Consider the following 17,710-nt stretch of genomic DNA (forward strand, 5'->3'; position numbering starts at 1 on the left):
AGTGTGTGTGTGTGATAGGATGGAGTGTGTGTGTGTTAGGATGGAGTGTGTGTGTGTGTTAGGATGGAGTGTGTGTGTGTGTTGGTTAAATTAATTTTGTCTTATGTGTTGGTTGCTCTGCTTTCTTAAGGAACTTGCAGCTGCATTTTGACTGTTTTAATTGCAGCCTTCTTTCTGGGGTTGTGTTGTTACTTAGGTGGTGATGAACACAAGGATTAAGAATGGAACTGGACAAGTGAAAATTGAGTTTGAATTAGCCACAGTTTCATTAATTTATTCATACGACTGTGATTATATGATTTCTTTCTTTTTTTTTTTTTACCACGATGTATACTTAGTTATCATGTGTCCATTCAGCTTTAATTGGCAATATAAGATTCCTGTGGTTACCCCGAGTGCACATCGCCTAGGGCTCCGCAGGGTTTGTGGGAAGAAAACCTTGGACAAGTTTCCATTAAACTCTGAATCGCGCAATTGGAAAAGAGGAGAATAAAACAGGCTGAAAGGAGGGACAAGCTGTTAGTGTTGCCTTCTCTCTCGGAAAGAGAGCCTTCCCCAGACAAGAGCTGCTCTCCAGCCAAGAATTCCACGCTGGCCCGGAAACCTGTCCAGAGCACCAAAGTTGTTTTAACGCCATGCAGAATTGTCACAGTAATTAGTGCAATCTCCGCTTACTGACTGGCAGTTTTCACAAAAAAGACAGGCGGACAAAGGGTTCAAATTCAACTTTCTTTTTTCAGCAATTCACTTTAGATGAACTGCTTTTGAGAGTGGGGGCTGTGTGCGTTGTGAGGGGGAGAGCCACATCTTACTTTGCTCATCATTAATTTTTGTTGCTATTTTAGGGGAGTGGTTTATTACTCTGCTTTGACAGGTATAGGGATTCCCCTCCTCTCCCCCTTACAGTTCCTGCTTTTAACTTTGATTAATTCTTGGTTTTAGGGCAGGCAGATTTTACGCACACGCACACACACACACAGCGTGCCCTTGTTTTTTTGGAACAGATAAAAATCTCAGAATCCATTGTATCCTAAAATGAATATTTACAGCCTTACTCGGTGAGCAGGATGGATTTAGACAAATTTTTTATTTGATTTTTATTGTGCTGAGTTTATTTTGATTTGGTCCAAAAGTTCTTATGTGGATTTTTTTTTTTTAATTGAGTGATTGCTTTTTCTTACAGGGACCAAGATAACAAATTAATTGGGTCTAAAATTCACTTGCAGCCTAAATTACTCTTTGTTAGTAATTCAGATGTTTTAGAGTAATAGTATGGACAGTAGTAATAATCGTCCAAGTTAGTTATAGTCCTACGGTTCCCCCTTTGGAAATGCAGTTTGCCTGCTGCCAGGAGGGGGATGGGTCATGCTTTTCCACAGCTCTTCATCATCCATTTGCAGATGGCAAATTTAAATGTATTTTCAGATATTGAGGTCCTTGAGTGATTATCGCATTGTTTGCAAAGTAAATTGCCCAATGGGTTTTGTTTTCCCAGTTGGTAGGATCCCAAGATTAACAAGGATTGTTTAGGAAAATGAGATTAGGGTGAGGAGGAGCCTTGGTCCACCTTTCTGTTTGGGGATTCCTGCTTTGCTGGGTGGTCTGTGGGCCTTCAGAGGTTAAGGCCCAGGAGGGACTTTAAAGTGGTGCAGTGCAGGAGCTGAGCAGAGCAGTGGCTTACGGTCCCAAAGCCAGCCAGTGGTCCTTGGAAAACTCAGTGGCTCTCTGGCAGTTGTTGGCCCTGGTGGTGCAGTGGTTAAGTGCTCGGCTGCCAACCAAAAGGTCAGTGGTTTGAACTTCTCACTAGCTGCTCTGTGGGAGAAAGATGTGGCAGTCTGCTTCCTGAAAGATTACAGCCTTGTACTCTGCCCTATGGTGTTGCTGTGAGTTGGAATCTGAACGATGGCAATTTTTTTTTTCAAATTTGATTGTATTACTAGAGTGCAGCCTGCAAGACCTCCTGGGATGGGCAGCGGAGTCATCTTGAAGGAATGTATAAAGCATGGCGTGGCCCCTGAATTCTGTCCAACACATTTGTTTTCCCAGAAATAGAATTGTGTTTGAGGGCCAGGGCTGAGCGTTAGAAACACCGGGGTTTGTACCTGTTGCAGTCTGTGGCGGTCTTAAGGTCTTAACCTCTCTCCACCTCTCTCTTTCTGTCTTTCTCTGTAGCCTACATGTTGCAATTCTGACAACTGTGCAGCTCACAGTTAATTCTTCAGCATCCTGCTCGCACACTGGCTTCTTTATGTCTTAATGGGCATTCCTCTTTCTTTCTCTTGTCATTGAATCTCACTCCTGGCCACCCCCCTCCCTTTTTGCTTATTGAATAGGTGCTTTCTTTTCCCCCCTTAAACTTTACCTTAGATGATTACGATCATCTTATCCATAGCAACAAATGAAAATACAGAGGTCTTGATTGAATGCCAAGGCTGTAGCTCAGTCTAGGAAGGTTTGTCTGCTATTCATAAACTGCTTAAGATGTTGTCTTGTAGTTTGTGACATCAGCAGAACGCTTTGATTTGGTTTCTTTCTACAGCTCCATTTTCAGTCCGGGAGCACACATTACTCTGCGTACAAAACGATCGAACACCAGATTGCAATTCAGGTAGGAAATTCAAGAGTTCCTGAAGCTTGAATTGTCACTACGGAGGTCTCTTGTGTCTTTTCTTGTTCACCCCTCCCCCCGGCCTCAATGGTGATCAGGGTGATGATGGGGGTGCTTGAGTCTTCAGGGGAGGGGGGAAGTGATGGAGAAACAGATTTGGAAGAAGTGCTGCTGGAGTGAGTGAAAGATACGGAAAGAAAGAGAAGCCTGTGTTGACTGCTAACAGTTTCTTCATCAGGCATAAGGGGCAGACAGACCCCAGCTTGGCTACTGTTTGCCTTAGGGAGGGGTCTTGAATTGGAAGCAAAACTGGGGGACAAAGAGTGAATGGGCAGAATTGAGGGAGGGATGGGCGAGGAGGCCATGTGACAGCCAGGGTCGTTTGTGTTGGATCAAGTTCAAGTTAAGTGGTGCTAAAAAAAAAAAAAAAATTGTATTAAAATATATGTAAAGTAATAACATAATATATGCCATGTTAATCATTTTCAGGTGTACAATTCAATGGCATTAATTACATTAACAGTGTTGTGCAGTCATCATCACTGTAGTCTAAAACTTTTCCATCACCCCAGACAGAAGCTCTGTACCCATTCAGCAGTAACTCCCTTGTCTACTCTCTCCCATGCTAACCCCTGAGGTACTTTCTGTCTCTATGATTTTGTCTCTTCTAGATATTTCACATAAGTGGAATCATACAATATGTGACTGTTTGTGACTGAGTTCTTTCACTTAGCATAATGTTTTCAAGGTTCATGCATGTTGTAGCATGTAGCAGAAGTGTGTTTCCTTTCATGGCTGAATAATATTCCATTGTATGGATGTACCACATTTGTTTATCCATCCATCCATTGATGGACACTGGGTTGTTTGCACTGTTTGCTTCTTGTGAATATTGCCACTCTGAACATTGTTGAACAGCTAAGACTATCACTTTTGACCTGATTGTCCTGACACGTTGTTTCTCTGGGACCTATGATATATGACACTCACAGTGCTGGAAGGGAAAGGTGACAGCTCCTAGCTTCTGATGAGTGTCCTGTTTCCTGCTCACGTAGTACTTCCATTCTTTTAAATCCAAAGGCTAAACAAATCACAGACTAATATAGACTCAGAGCTGAACCGATGCCAACAGAATGCAATAGATGAAGAGAGCAGACTAATACAATTTTCTTGTCTGCCTGGCTTTGGTAGGATGCAGGAACCTTGTGGTGTAACTAATGGTACCCAAACTTGAGCGTTCTGCTTTAACCCTTCGAAGGGAGTCATTGAAAAACATTTTCTTGTGGTGGTAAAGTCTGTCTCTGGGTTATTCTCTTCTTGTAAGTTGAGGTGGGTTGGTTAGTCGTTTAGATTACACCCTTGCCCCCTCTCTTCCCCTGTGATGATCCCGTGCAGACCACTGTGTATGCATGTAGCCTCATGGAGCTATAGTCACGTCACATCTTTCTAGCTCTGCCATTTCAAATCTACACCTTTCTCGATAACACCTTCAAATAGCCATTTGCCTCAGGTAACTTGTAAATTATTCCACCCTTGAAACGTATGAGTCAGCAGATATTTTTATTTGGTGGGTCCCTGGTATCTTTGTGTTCATTTCAAGGGTACCATAACTTACGTCAAAAATGTTTACTGCAGTTGAGCTGCTGATCTTGTATGTGTGTATGTATTGTAAGGGAAAGTGGGACTCTTGACTGTACCCCTCCACGCTCAGATATTTCCAGCATGGGTCCTGCAGTTGCTTTTGTTGGTACCTCTCCTGATGGACCCTTCTTCCTTTTGATCAATGGCTAGTAAGCCCAGCTCCCAGGAAATGGTTTAGACTCAGGGCTTGGGTAGAGACCAAGCTCAAACCCTAAATCTTGATGAATGGATGGGTGAAGAGCCAGTGTCCTGAGGCCTGCTGCATCTCAGGGAGTGCTGGAAAATCCTGTTGCCTGGGGTGTGGGAATTACTACAGTTGAATAGCTTAATGATCCCTATCTTGGTGTGGAAAGGCTGGCTGGGACCATGTCACTGGGAGACCAGCCGAGACCAGACCAGCTGTTGCATCTTTGCACCCGTCGCTGAAGTGCCCCTTGTTAGGCTGGGCAGTTCGTCTTTCTGCAAACCACCTGGCATGGTGCAGGCCATGGGAAGCTCTTTCTCAGAAGGAAGATGGAGTAAATTACAGAGCTCATTGTTTGGAGGACTGAAACCATTACTATTCTACCATGAACAGGTACTATTGTTCTCCCTGCTTCTGTTTGCTAAGGCTTGATGCCCATGTGGGCAAACAGAGGGACATTTTATTAGAGGCCCAGCACCGGCATGCTTCAAGTGTTTCAGGCCCCCCCCCCCCCCCCCCCCCCCCCCCCCCCCCCCCGCCTCGTCACTGTTAGGCCAGAACAAGGCCAAGCCAAGTGCCATCTAGCTGAAATTTTAGTTTGATCATCAAAGAATAAATGGCGAAAACCAAACCAAAATGAAAGAAGCAAAGGGAGAAAGGGGAGATCGCAAAATCAAATTGTCCCCATAGCACATGGCGGCTCAGCTGCAATATAAGGTTAGAGGAAAAGGTGGCGCTCTGATTCGAAAGTGTTGGGTGCCATTGAGCCAATTCCACCTCCTGACAACCTATACGACAGAGTAGAACTGCCCTGTACGGTCCCACAGGCAGTAATCTTTACAGGTGCTCCTTAGAAGAGAGGATGGTGGGACTTCATCTCACATGCTTTGGACATATTATCAGGAGGGACCACTCCCTAAAGTATGACATCATGCTTAGGGAAGTGAGGATCAGCAGAAAGGGAAAGACCCTCAACAAGATGGACTGACAGTGGCTACAACAGTGGGCTCAGACATAGAAAGGATTATGCGGATGGTGCAGTGTTTGGTTCTGTTGGACATGGGGTGCCTGTGGGTAGGAATGGACTCAGCAGCACTTAACAACAGCATCAGCAACAACAATCATAGGAGCAGATCACCAGGTATTTTCTCCTGTAGAGGTGCTGGTGGGTGCCAACCATCAATCTTTCCTTTAACAGATGAGCGCTTTAACCGTTGCACCACCAGGGCACCTTTGTGGCAGATGTGTGTGGCACGCCCCCCCATCTCCTTCAGTTTAAGGCTTCAATGCAAAGTGACTTTCAGGACAGAATTTTCCTCCCTGGAAACTTAAAACTGTTTAACTTTAATAATACTGTATCTTATTATGAGCTGAGCTTATGCTCTCCTAAGCTGTATCCTAAAATAAACCTCAAGTAGTATGATACCGTGCATCACATGAAATTCATACCCTTTTCCTTCCCATCCCTCCGTCCAGTAATTGCAGTGCTTGGCCAAGTTCACCATTTATATGAATGGCCTCTGAGTGATTCTATAGACATGTCAGGTCCTTGTAAAAGGTTTGGACATAGTATCAATTGCTATGTGGGGATTGTCCCTTCTTTTGACAACCATTTCACTTCATCTAAGTTTTGAAAAGACAATAGTAGCACACATGGCCAAATTCTCCCTGAAATACAACTAGAGTCAAAATTAAAAGCTTTTATTAAAAAAAAAAAAAAAAGTCATACTTACTTAACTCTATTGATTTTTCAAAAAGCTTTATTGAAGTATAATTTAAATGCAGTAAAGTACCTAAATCTTTAACAGAGAGTTGGATGAATTTTCACGTATGTGTATGCCCATGGAATCATCACCCAGATCAGTATGCAGAACAGAATTGAAATACATTTTTGTAAAGGACCATTTACAAAATGGCTTTGTGGTCCATACAAGTACAAGCCTATATCACAGCTGCTCAACTCTGCCATCATAGTGCAAAAACAGCCAAAGGTAACAGTGAAGGTGTAGTTGTGTTCCAATAAAACTTTATTTACGAAAACAGACAGTGAATGGGTTTCGCCTGGAGTTGTAGTTTTCTGACCCCTGATAGAGAATATTACCAGTCTCCAGAAGTCTTGTTCTCCTCCTTTCTTAGTTACCCCCCCCAACCAAAATTCTGACCTCTATCATCATGTATTGGTTTGGCCTGTTATTTGTCTTCATATAAATGGAGTCCCACAGAATATACTCCTGTGTCTGACCTCACTCAGCATTGTGTCTGGATTTCATCCACGTTATTGTATGTAGTAGTAGCTTGTTCTTTTTTATTGGTACATAGTAGTCTACATATGACTGCCACAGTGCGTTTATCCATTTTACTGTTTTTGGACATGTGGGTTGCTTCTAATTTTTTGCTATTATACAGAAAAGCTCTAATAGCATTCTCATTCACCTTTTGGGCAACGTATGTGTGCATTTCTCGAGTTTATGTAGTAGGATTGGACTTATGGAGGGAGGCATAGGATATTTAGCTTTGCACTGAACTTTTGAGAGAGACTGGATTTCAAGTGTTTGTCTTTGGAATGCATCAGCATAGTTACTAGGTATGTGACTGGTAAGTTTGAGGGGGAGCAGTACAATTTTGTAAGTGTGGTCAGAGGCCAGTTTTGCCTTTTTTCTGAGAGGGCAGGAAAGAAGATGCTGTGTAGCCGTGGTGGCTCTGGCCTGTGGCCCCAGCTCCTAGGAGCCCCTCCTGCTTTCTCCATTCAGCTTGGAGAAGAGGCTATGCAGGCGGAATTCAGAGGGGTGGACCTGTACTGCAGGTGTGCAGGAGCCACTCTGCCTCCCTGGGATGCCCACAAGTGGTCGTAGATCATTGTTTAGGCATCTCTGACGCCTCCCTGAAGAGAGAGAGCTCTTCCAACACTCCTATCCTCATTGCTCCAACCCCAAGAGCAGTGTTGTAATCGAGGTCAAGACCTGCAGGAAACGTTTCCCTTGGTTTTCAGAAGGGCTCCTTCAGAACCAATTAAGCCTTTGTCTGCAGAGTATTTTGGCCAAAGGTTGATATTTTAACACCAAGTCAGATGTGCTTTAGGAAAAAGCTCCACACGCAGCAAAACAAACTCTGTGGACCTCTCTTGGTTGTTTCTCTTGTAAGACGTGGAGTTGTTTGTATGTGGGTGCATGCACGCGTGCTTGCGCGTGTCTACAAAGACAACCAGGAGAGGATCCAGAAGAAATGGACCGTTTTATTTGTTTACACAGCTGAGCAGTGGAGACTTTGCAGTGGATGTTGCTTTTCCTTTTGTCCTTATGCTTACAAGTTCCCATCTGAGCTTTACCAAAGCATAACCCCCTGCTTGGTCTTAGGACTCAGCGGCCATCATTCAGTTACTCTTCAAGGACTCTCCTCCAGGGCCGGGGTACTTTCTAGAGCCAGGGAGAAGAGCGTGGAAACTGGAGAGCTTCTTGCCCCATATTGACCCCTTTTTCCTAGATTTGAACTTGACGTTTGGTCTTGTTGGAGTCTTCCACTGAGACTCCTGAGGTGCTATGGCTTGGAGTCTACCCATTTGCCCTAGTAGACCCTGGGCTTTCTTGGTGAATATGAGAGCAGTGCTGGCAGGTTCTGCCAGTATTTTTGAGGGCTGCTGGCTTTGCCTCATTCACATTTCTTCTGATGGTAGGTAGGCTCTTGTGTCCTGGGCTTACCCTCGCACCATGCGTTGACTAGCCTTTTGGTTTTTTTTGTTAGGCTTTGGTATCTCCTCTGAGAAGCGAATCTGAGCCAGAGACAGGTTCACAGGTGGATTTTCCACGTTTTTCTTTGGAGTTGTTGGTGCAATCAGTTTCTTACACCTTTCATTTTCTTGTGGTCCCATTGATAGTTCTGGCCGTGAGATTCATGGTTAGGTTCTGCAAACTGAAGAGTGTGTGTGAGATAAGTGGCACTCCACTAGAGTGCCCTGTGCGTGCCAGGGGACTCCCTGGAGACGGTCATTCACCTGCTGGGGTGGTGTGTTTTAGCTTAAGTCAGTGTCTCAGAATGCGCATTCATTCATTCATTCAGAAAGTCTTCATTGTGCGTCTGCTGCGTGCTGGGTACTGTTGCGGGGCTCTGGGGAGTGCATCGTTGAACAAAGCAGACACAAATCTCTCGCTCTCACGAAGCTCACATTCTAGTGGTGTTTTACATACTGACTTATAACCTCCCCATTTCCCTTGGTCTCAACCAGTAGGTTTGGGTACAGTCCAGGTGTTTTTAATCAGAACCGTGATATTTTGTGGAAGCTCTGGTAGACAGTGCCTGAAGTATTTGACATTTAACCAGAGGGCTGGTGGTTCAAACCTAGCAGCCACAACTCCTCACAAGGAAGGCCAGACAATCTACTTGCGTAGTGATACCGCCTTGGAAACCCAAGGAGGGATCGCTATGAATCGGATTCAACTCCACAGCAGTGGGTTTGGTTTGGTTTATGATATTTTGTTTTGAGAATTGTGGTTTTGAAAATCAATTAATTGATCATTTATTGGATGCTCAGTCATTTTCACTTGCTGAATAAAAACCTAGGGATGGCCAGGTACTTGTTAAAAACCAAAAACCAAACTCACTGCTGTGGAGTTGGATCCAACTCATAGTGACCCCTCCTTGGGTTTCTGAGGCTGTATCACTATGGGAGTAGATTTCCCAACCTTTCTTCTGAGGAGTGGCTGATGGGTTTGAACCGCCAGCCTTCTGGTTAGCAGTCAAGTGCCTTAGGCACTATGCCACCAGAGCTCAGGTACTTGTTGGGATAACATTATCTCATTTGGAGTAAGCAGGCAGTTTCGTTCTTTTTTTTTTTTTTTTTTGTGATTTGGGTAAAAATTTACAGAGCAAATTCACTTTCCATACAGCAATTCATATACACTTTGTCTCATGACATTGACCACAATTTACTACAATGTAACAGCTCCCCTCCCACTTCCTCCCAACAGTCACCTCTTCCCTGTGTCCATCCCTCCATGCACCCCTGCCCCCCTGAGCTATCTCCCTGTGCATAAGCAGCCCTTCTTTCTCCCATGATTGTTCTCTCCAAGGAGTGTATCTACCTCAGGTAAATGTTCAACTCCTATGCCTGTCTTTTGCTTGGCTGGAAGCCACAGGTGTGGATTCAATTCCAGACCTGAAGGGCAGCGAGGGTTCATAGTCTCAGTGGCCTACCAGGCTCTATCAAACCAATGAGCAAGCAGGTTCTTAAGTCCTGATGAACTTTTGAGACCTTTGGTTCTCCATGGGTGTGTGAAGATGCTTCTGTAAGCTCAAGAAGAGGCAGTTCTTTCACTGCTTAAGAAAGAGTAGCTTAGACGATAACATAGTTGGTCATTGGTCAGAGACAGTAACAACAATTGATGATAATAGCTGTTTACGCTTATTGAATTATTCTGACACGTTGGGTCCGGTGTTAAGTGGTCTACTTGGATTATCTCACTGATTCCTCTTAACAACGTGTAAGGAAACCTGAAACATGTAGTTATTATATTGTCACCATTATCCCCATCTTATAAGCAAGGAAACAGATTCAAATACCTGAGATATTTTGCCCAGGGTCAAGTTGGTATTAAAACCCAGGCAGTCTGGCTGGAGAGAGACTATAGCACACAGTGTTGTGCTAACTACTGTCTCAAAATGATGCTCGGATGTGCAGGGAGAGGGAGGGAATCTCATGGTTTTTCTGAAGCAGTGGCTCCAAGCAGCTCTCTGGACTGTACACAGGTGGCAGTTGTGGCTCCAAAATTCAGATGCCTGAGTTCTGTCCTTGGGGAATCTGACTCGTGAGTCTTTCACAAACCCAAGCATGCAGCGCCCCAAGGCTTGTTAAGTCACAGATTGCAAGGCCCCACCCTCCCAGCTTCCGGTTCCTAGGTTTGAGGTGGAGCCTGAGACTGGTACTTTGAGCAAGCTGTCAGAGGTGCTGGGGACCGCGCTTTGAGAGCCACTGGGCCAGGGCAGTGGCTCCCAGCTCTGGCTACATGTTAGCATCACCTGGGTAGCTTTTAAAACCTCTCCTGCTCGGGCTCTGTCCTGGACCAACTGGACCACAACCTCTCTGTGTGTCGCTCTGGGCATTCCTTTTTTCAAGCTGCTCTCCAGGTGGTTTTTAATTTTTATTTTGGTGGAGTAGTGCCTAAGGCATTTGACTGCTAACCAGGAGGCTGGCAGTTCAAACCCAACAGCCTCTCCTTGAAAGGAAGCTTGGGCAATCTACTTCCGTACAAATGCCGCCTCAGAAACCCAAGGAGGGGTTGCTATGAGTTGAATTGACTTGATAGCAGTGAGTTTAGTTTGTCTAAGTGTTTTTTAATTTTTATTTTATTGTGGTTTAAAATACACCTACAAAACAAAACATTTGCCATCACAACCATTTTTATGTGTACAGTCCAGTGATGTAGATTACAGTCACTGTGCTATGAAACCATCACCGCTGTTTGACCCTTAACAGAAACTCAGTGCCCCTAAATCCAGGTGATTTTCATGAGAAACACTCAGCTGGGGAATCCTGCAATTTGCACCCCTTCCCTTACTCTGGGAGCTCTGGTGGTGTACTGCCGAAGGCATTCGACTGCTAACCAGAAGGCTGGCGGTTCAAACCCACCAGCCACTCCTCGGAAGAAAGGTTAGGCAATCTACTTCCATAGAGATACTGCCTCGGAAACCCAAGGAGGGGTTGCTGTGAATCGGATGTGACTCATTGGCAGTGCGTTTGGTTTTTTTTGGTTCCCCTACTCTGGGCATACCTGTGATGCCCATAGTTGTGTTAGAGAATAGCCACTGGGAAGCCTAATTTTTGTTTATTTTTGCTTGACTCCGTTCTAAAGGATAGCTTGAGTCTGTTCACATGGTAGGAATCTCTATTTTGAGAACAGTTTATAGCAGGTAATCAATGAGGATCGCTCTCCCCTGAGTTGGGAGCTCTGGTAGCATAGTGCCTAAGGCACTTGACTGCTAACCAGAAGGCTGGTGGTTCAAACCCACCAGCCACTCCTCGGAAGGAGGATGGGGCAATCTACTTCCGTAGTGATACTGCCTCGGAAACCCAAGGAGGGGTCGCTATGAGTTGGGGCCAACTTGATGGCACATAACAACAACAACAACAACAACAACATCCCCTGAATTAGTGCCTGTGAGAGGAGTTGGGAATTGGGCGTCATAGTCACCAGGCTATGGATACCTGGAAGCTATGAAGGACTGGTAGGCTAGTGCTTCTCAGACTTTCATGACATGTTCGAATGCATGGGGTGGATTCAGCAGGTCCCTGGTGGGGCCTGAGATTATGGGTTTCTGACAAGCTCCCAAACCATGCTGAAGCTTCTGGTGCCCAGACCACTCTTGGAGTAGTAACAAAGATCTAGTCCATTTTCATAGACAAAGACCTCAGGGGCAAAGAGATGGATTGGTTTGTCTGGGTCCCACAGTCGGGTGGAAACAAGGTCAGGACGAATCCAGGCGTTTAGCTCAGTTTTGTTTCTGTCTTTCAAGTAGAAGTTATTGTCTTGTCAAAGCCAGTAGCAGTTGTGTTGCATTGACCAGATGAAATAAAGCAATCTAGTTTGACTTATATTATTTTTAAACATATCTGTTTTATTCACATCATTGTCTTTGTATGAGTTGAGATATTTGTATCTGTTTATTCTCCATCACGTTAAGGTGCTTGGGCACCAGCCTACATGGTTTGCAGTGGGTTGGTGAGGATTCAGAGAAAGCCTGGTGACTTGAAAAACCAGAAAAATGAAAACAGTGGTTCTATCAGTAATATATGTGACCCCTTTGGCCATAGCAAGTTGATGTAGAGGTCTACTGTGTGGCACTCAGCTTGTTGTATTTTCGGAGTGTAACTTTTATAAGTTCCAATTTATAATATTTCCTTTTTATAAATTCACTGGGAATCATGTGTCTGTTTAGTTAGACATTTCTAAGTGGGTTGTGGCTGACATTTGCAGGGTTATCAGGCCCAGTACTTAATTTGTTTCTAGAGCTTGATTTGGTTGCATGGTACCAAATCTTGATCAAACAGATAAGTGGCTGCGATTTTTTTGTTTTGATTTTTAATAGTTTACCTTGGAATCTTAGCATACACTTCAATTAAACAGAAATGGCAGTGGACCATTCTTCTTCTTTTTTAAAAATTTTTATTGTGATTTGGGTGATAGTTTACAGGGCAAATTCACTTTCCATTCAGCAGCTCACATACACTTTGTCTCATGACATTGACTACAATTTCCCACAATGCAACAGCTCCCCTCCCACTTCCTCCCAGTAGTCACCTCTTCCCTGTGTCCTTCCCTCCCATGCACTCCTGCCCCCAAGCTGTCTCCCTGAGCATACATAGCCCTTCTTTTCTCCCATGATTGATCTCTCCAAGGAGTGTATCTAACTAATGTAAATGTTCAGCTCATATGCCTGTCTTTTGTTTGGTGGGAAGCCACGGGAGTGGGTTCACTTCCAGACCTGAAGGGCAGCTAGGGGCCATAGTCTCAGTGGTTCCATCAGGCTCTATCAGACCAGCAAACCTGGTCCTTTTTTTTTTTTTTTCTTTTTTTAATGATTTTGAGTTTTATTCCACATTGTTCTCCCACTCTATCCAGGATCTCCTACAGAGATCCCCCTCTGAGTGGTTGATGGTGGTAGCTGGGCACCATCTAGTTCTTCTGGTCTCATAGTCTTATGGGCTAAAAATTTCATGGTGTACCAGTCACTTGGACTAATTATTTTCATGGGTCTTTAGTTTTCTTCATTCTTCTTTGCTCTGGACGAGGAGAGGAGACCCATTGTTGCATCTAGATGGCTGCTTGCAAGCTTTTAAGATCCTAGTCGCTATTCACCAAAGTAGGATGTGGAACAATGTTTTGGGTAGTATGTTATGCCAACTGAGCTTGATGTCCCCTGTGGCTATGGTGGATTCTTGAAGGATCCACAAAAATCACTGGGTGTTTTGCAGTGTGTTCAATATTTAATGTCTAACACAGTGAAATCAAACATATATCATTTAGAAGTAAGTGCATACACTTTGTATCTCACTATCTATAACACATACTTTGTAAAGAATCATTAGAATCAATCATGTGGACACTTGGGAGCATCTTTACAAAACCCCACATTGAGCTGGAAAAACAGTTGGTCACACCAGATAGGTACCACAGAGGTCCCTGTTAGAAATTGGTGCATCTTTGCCGTAATGGGGGTGGATGAGATAGGAGGGCTTAGTGCAAGGTTTCTCAGCCTAGGCACTATTGACATTTTGGTCTAGATAATAATCCATTGTTGTGGGACTACTCTGTGCACTGTAGGATATTTAGCCTCTACTCTGTCAAAAATGTTTCCAGACGTGACCAGATATTCCCTGGGGATCCGAATAACCCCTGGTTGAGAGTCACCCACTCAGTAAAGCAGTTGTGAAGTTTGTGCCATACTATTGGTGCTGTAGTGGCATTGTTACTAGTTTCCGTCAAGTCGATTCCAACTCCTTGCAACCCTGTAGGTGCAAAAGCAGAGCCGCTCCATAGTGTTTTCAAGGCTGTGACCTTTTGGAAGCAGAAAGCAGAAAGCCTGTCTTCCTAGACCTCTGAGCAAGTTCCAACCACTAAGCTTTCGGCTAGTAATTGAGCACTTAACCATTTGTGCCATGCCATGACTTCTGTTTTTTTTTTTTTTTTTTTAAAAGGAAGAGATACAAGAGAAGGTATAGGTGGCTTAGTTCATGCTTCTGGAATCAGATAAACCTGGATTTGAGTCCCAGTTCCACCACGCTTTTGTGTCCTAATGTGTAAAATGAGCATAATGGCAGTTGTGTGTGTGTTACTGAGTCAATTCCGACTCCTAGAGACCCTGTAGAACCAAGTAGGGTTTCCTAGGCTGTAACCTTTAGGGGAGCAGATCACCAAGTCTTTTCTCCCATAGAACCGCTGTTGGGTTTGAACCACCCTCCTTTCAGTTGGCAGCCGAGCACTTAACCATTGAACTGCTAGGGCACCTTATAATGGCAGTACTGTTTCCAAAATGTTTTTTTTGGGATTAAATGAGATAAAGCTTATAATAAATTGGCAGTGCAATGGCCTGTAGAATGGTGCAGGATAAACATAAGCTGTTATTTTTACCACTGAGCACTATGTAAAGTTCTTGTTTGCAGGTTTAGAATATGCCTTCTCCTGACATGCATCGTATATTTTTTATTCCCTGTCAGGAACATCACACATGATAAATTTGATAACCTGGACCATCTTTGCTGGGTAACAAAGATTTATGACTCATGTTGTTTGCTGTTGGCATTTCTCTTAGGCCAGTTGAAAATTCTGCCTGGTCCTCGTATATACAACTAGAATACAAACTCTTCTGAAGGGCTGTAATTATGTCTTAATCATTCTTATATCCTTCATGATGCCATGTGGTAATGCCTGGGACATAGTAGGTGTACAGCAGCAGTGGACGTGAATGCATTTCATGACATACGTTGGCAGAATGGGGGCAGAATCCACCAGTGAGGTTGGGGTGGGTGTGTAACAGAAGCATAGCTAATGAAGGATGCATTTTGAGTTCTAATAACAGCTCCTTTCTTAACATGTGGCAAAGACTAATTTTTTTTTTCTTTCACTCATCCAAATAAATTAAGATGTAGTCAGCCCCTTCATTTACTTGACATTCTTTCCCAGGCATCTCAAGTTTTATCATAGACTTCAGCCCCCCCTTCACTGTGCCTTTAGTCACAGTGTCTAATGACTGTATTGCCCCTCCAGTGGGTGACCTAACTTTCAAATTGCTTAGAGGTTAGTTGGCTTTTTAAAACAATACTAGCTTTTTTAAAATGACAAGTTATGTTACCCATGTGATCATAACATTTTCCCAGACTGACAGTTGTCATTCACTCCTGCAGAAGGACTTAAAAAAATGAAAACAAAACAAAACAAAAAACCAAAGCAACGTGTTTTTCTCCCTCATGGTTGGATGAGCCCACACAAACCGATTCATGCCTTTTCATTTCCAAACCCTGGGCCTCTCTGAATTTAGAGATTGAGCGGAAGCACCGGAATCGATAGCTTTGGTTGGAAATCGGAAATTGTCCAAGGCTTGAAATTGGATGTGTATTAGGTTGTAGCCCCTCCTAGGGGGACTGGAGGGTCCTCTTCACTAGGGCTCTGGTGGCGGTGCCCTGTAGGGATGACAGTCTTGTGTCAATAGTTTTTAAGTTGATTCAGTAAGCATTGTTGTGATTGAAATTGAAGAATTGTGAACACAATTCATCTTGAAGAGCAGAGAGTACCGGGTGTGAGCCAGGCTGTTGGGAACAGACATTGACATACGGGCCGCCATCAAACTAATTGTTGTTTGAATTACCTGTTATGATCCGATGACAAATCTGCCTTGCTCCTGCCACTGGAGCAGAAAATGTAGCTTGAATTGGCGTGATGTTAGCAAGTGTAAACTGTACTTCAACAAGATGGATAAACCCAATTATGGGGCAGACCTGTAGAGAGAAAATCCATTTAAATCTCGTAATGTTAAGCAGAGCTGTGTTTAATTCATTTGGACCAATTTGGGAATGATGTATGAGTGTGGGTGAACATTAGTCAAAGGGGGGACCATTTGGGGGAATAGGATGCGCCGATGCTGCAGGCCACTCGGAGAGGCAGCTGGGGTGCTGTCTCGGCAGCCTGCACTAATGGCGGGGAGAGGCAGAAATGACAAAACGATGTACTCACTGCCGTGGGGGGAGCGGCGCTGTGTAATTGAACCAATAAGGAAAACATGAAGCAGAAATGAGAGGAGGAGTTTTTCCTAAATACTATGACAGTCCAAAATCTAAAGGGAATTCCAGGTTCCTTGTCTGTGTTTCCAGCCCTGATGCCCTTACGGGCGTTCTCAAGCCTTATAGTGGGAGGTCTAGCAAAAAGTCTTGCTAGAAAGCTTGATGACAGTTTGAAAGGGAGAGAGAAAGAGAAAGGAAAGCTACATTTAAATTGCTATCTTAGGGCACTGGATTCTCTACTGAACACATTTAAGAAGGGATTATGATTCTGAAACCTAAGTCTTAAGCAGTTTTGGAAGACAGTTTGAAAGGTCTTGCCCATTAGAAAATTTCTGTTTGTAAAGTAGCTAATGAGTGGTGACCTTGCGTTGCACATAGTAGGTGCTCAATATATGCTAATTAGGTAGACAAAACCATTGTACGCTGGAGACGCAGCTTTCAGGGCCAAGTACTGGTGTTTCCCACACCTCCAGTTCACTGGGAACACGTACAGGCAGTGGGTCCGACTTGAGTCCCTCACGGGTCATTCTCCTAGCTGGATGGGTTTCCTTTTCATCCCTGCTTTGGGAGTGCTGCAGTGTTGGTTTTGCCAAGGATGCTCTTAGAAGCTTCCAGTTGCCCTGTATTTTGGGAGGGGCTGATAAAGTGTCCCCCCACCCTGCGCGTTGCCACCCAGTCCCCTCTGATTCCTGAGGCTCCTGTATGTGTCAGAGGAGTACTGTGTTCAGTAGGGTTTTCTTTTTTTAAGAAATTTTTTATTGGGATTTGGGTAAAAGTTTACGGAGCACATTTGTTTTCCATTCAGCAGTTCATACACATTTTGTTTCAAGGCATGGATTGCAGTCTCCATAACGTAACAGCTCTCTTCCCACTTACTTCCTGGTCGTGGTTACCTTTTCCCTGTGTCCTCCTTTCCTGTGCAGTCCTGTCCTCGGAGCTGTCTTCCTGTGCAAATACTGTCCTTCTGATCTCCCATGGTTGATTGTTTTGATTGTTCTGAGTATACCCACCTGGTGTAATTGTTCGCCTTGTAGGCCTGTTGTTTGGGTGGAAGCTCTAGGAATGAGTTCAGTTCCAGGCCCAAAGAGTGACTAGGGGCCATAGTCTCAGGGGTCTCACCAGGCTCTGTCTGACTAGTAAGCTTGGTCTCTTTTTTTTTTTTTTAAATGATTTTAAGTTTAGTTGCACATTTTTCTTCCACTTTACCCAGAATCTCCTATTTTGATCCTTTCCAAGTGGTTGACAGTGGTAGCCAGGCACCATCTAGTTCTTCTGGTCTCAGGGTTGTGTAAGCTGAGGTTCTCATGGTCCATTAGTCCTTTAGACTGATTGTTTCTTGAGTCTTTGATTTTCTTCATGCTTTGCTCTGGATGAGGGGAGACCCTGTTGTTGCATCTTAAATGACTGCTCTCAAGCTTTTAAGACCCCATTTGCTACCCACCAAAGGATGTAGAATGATGCTTTTGTATAGTATGTCATGTCCCTTGAACTTGCTGTCCCTCACAACCATGGT

General features: G+C 44.1%; 1 protein-coding gene across 1 annotated transcript in view; it reads left to right on the top strand.

The window, feature by feature from the left end:
- The window catches only part of TCF7L2 (transcription factor 7 like 2), a 221,312-nt gene that overhangs the window by 10,681 nt on the left and 192,921 nt on the right, over nucleotides 1-17,710 (top strand). Inside the window, exon 4 of the mRNA XM_007941560.1 lies at nucleotides 2,540-2,608. Coding sequence (XP_007939751.1) covers nucleotides 2,540-2,608 — 69 coding nt within the window. The remainder of the gene's footprint in view (nucleotides 1-2,539; nucleotides 2,609-17,710) is intronic.

The sequence above is a fragment of the Orycteropus afer genome, unplaced genomic scaffold (genome assembly GCF_000298275.1).
Source record: "Orycteropus afer afer isolate SDZICR_OR568_19922 unplaced genomic scaffold, OryAfe1.0 scaffold00082, whole genome shotgun sequence".
NCBI lineage: Eukaryota > Metazoa > Chordata > Mammalia > Tubulidentata > Orycteropodidae > Orycteropus > Orycteropus afer.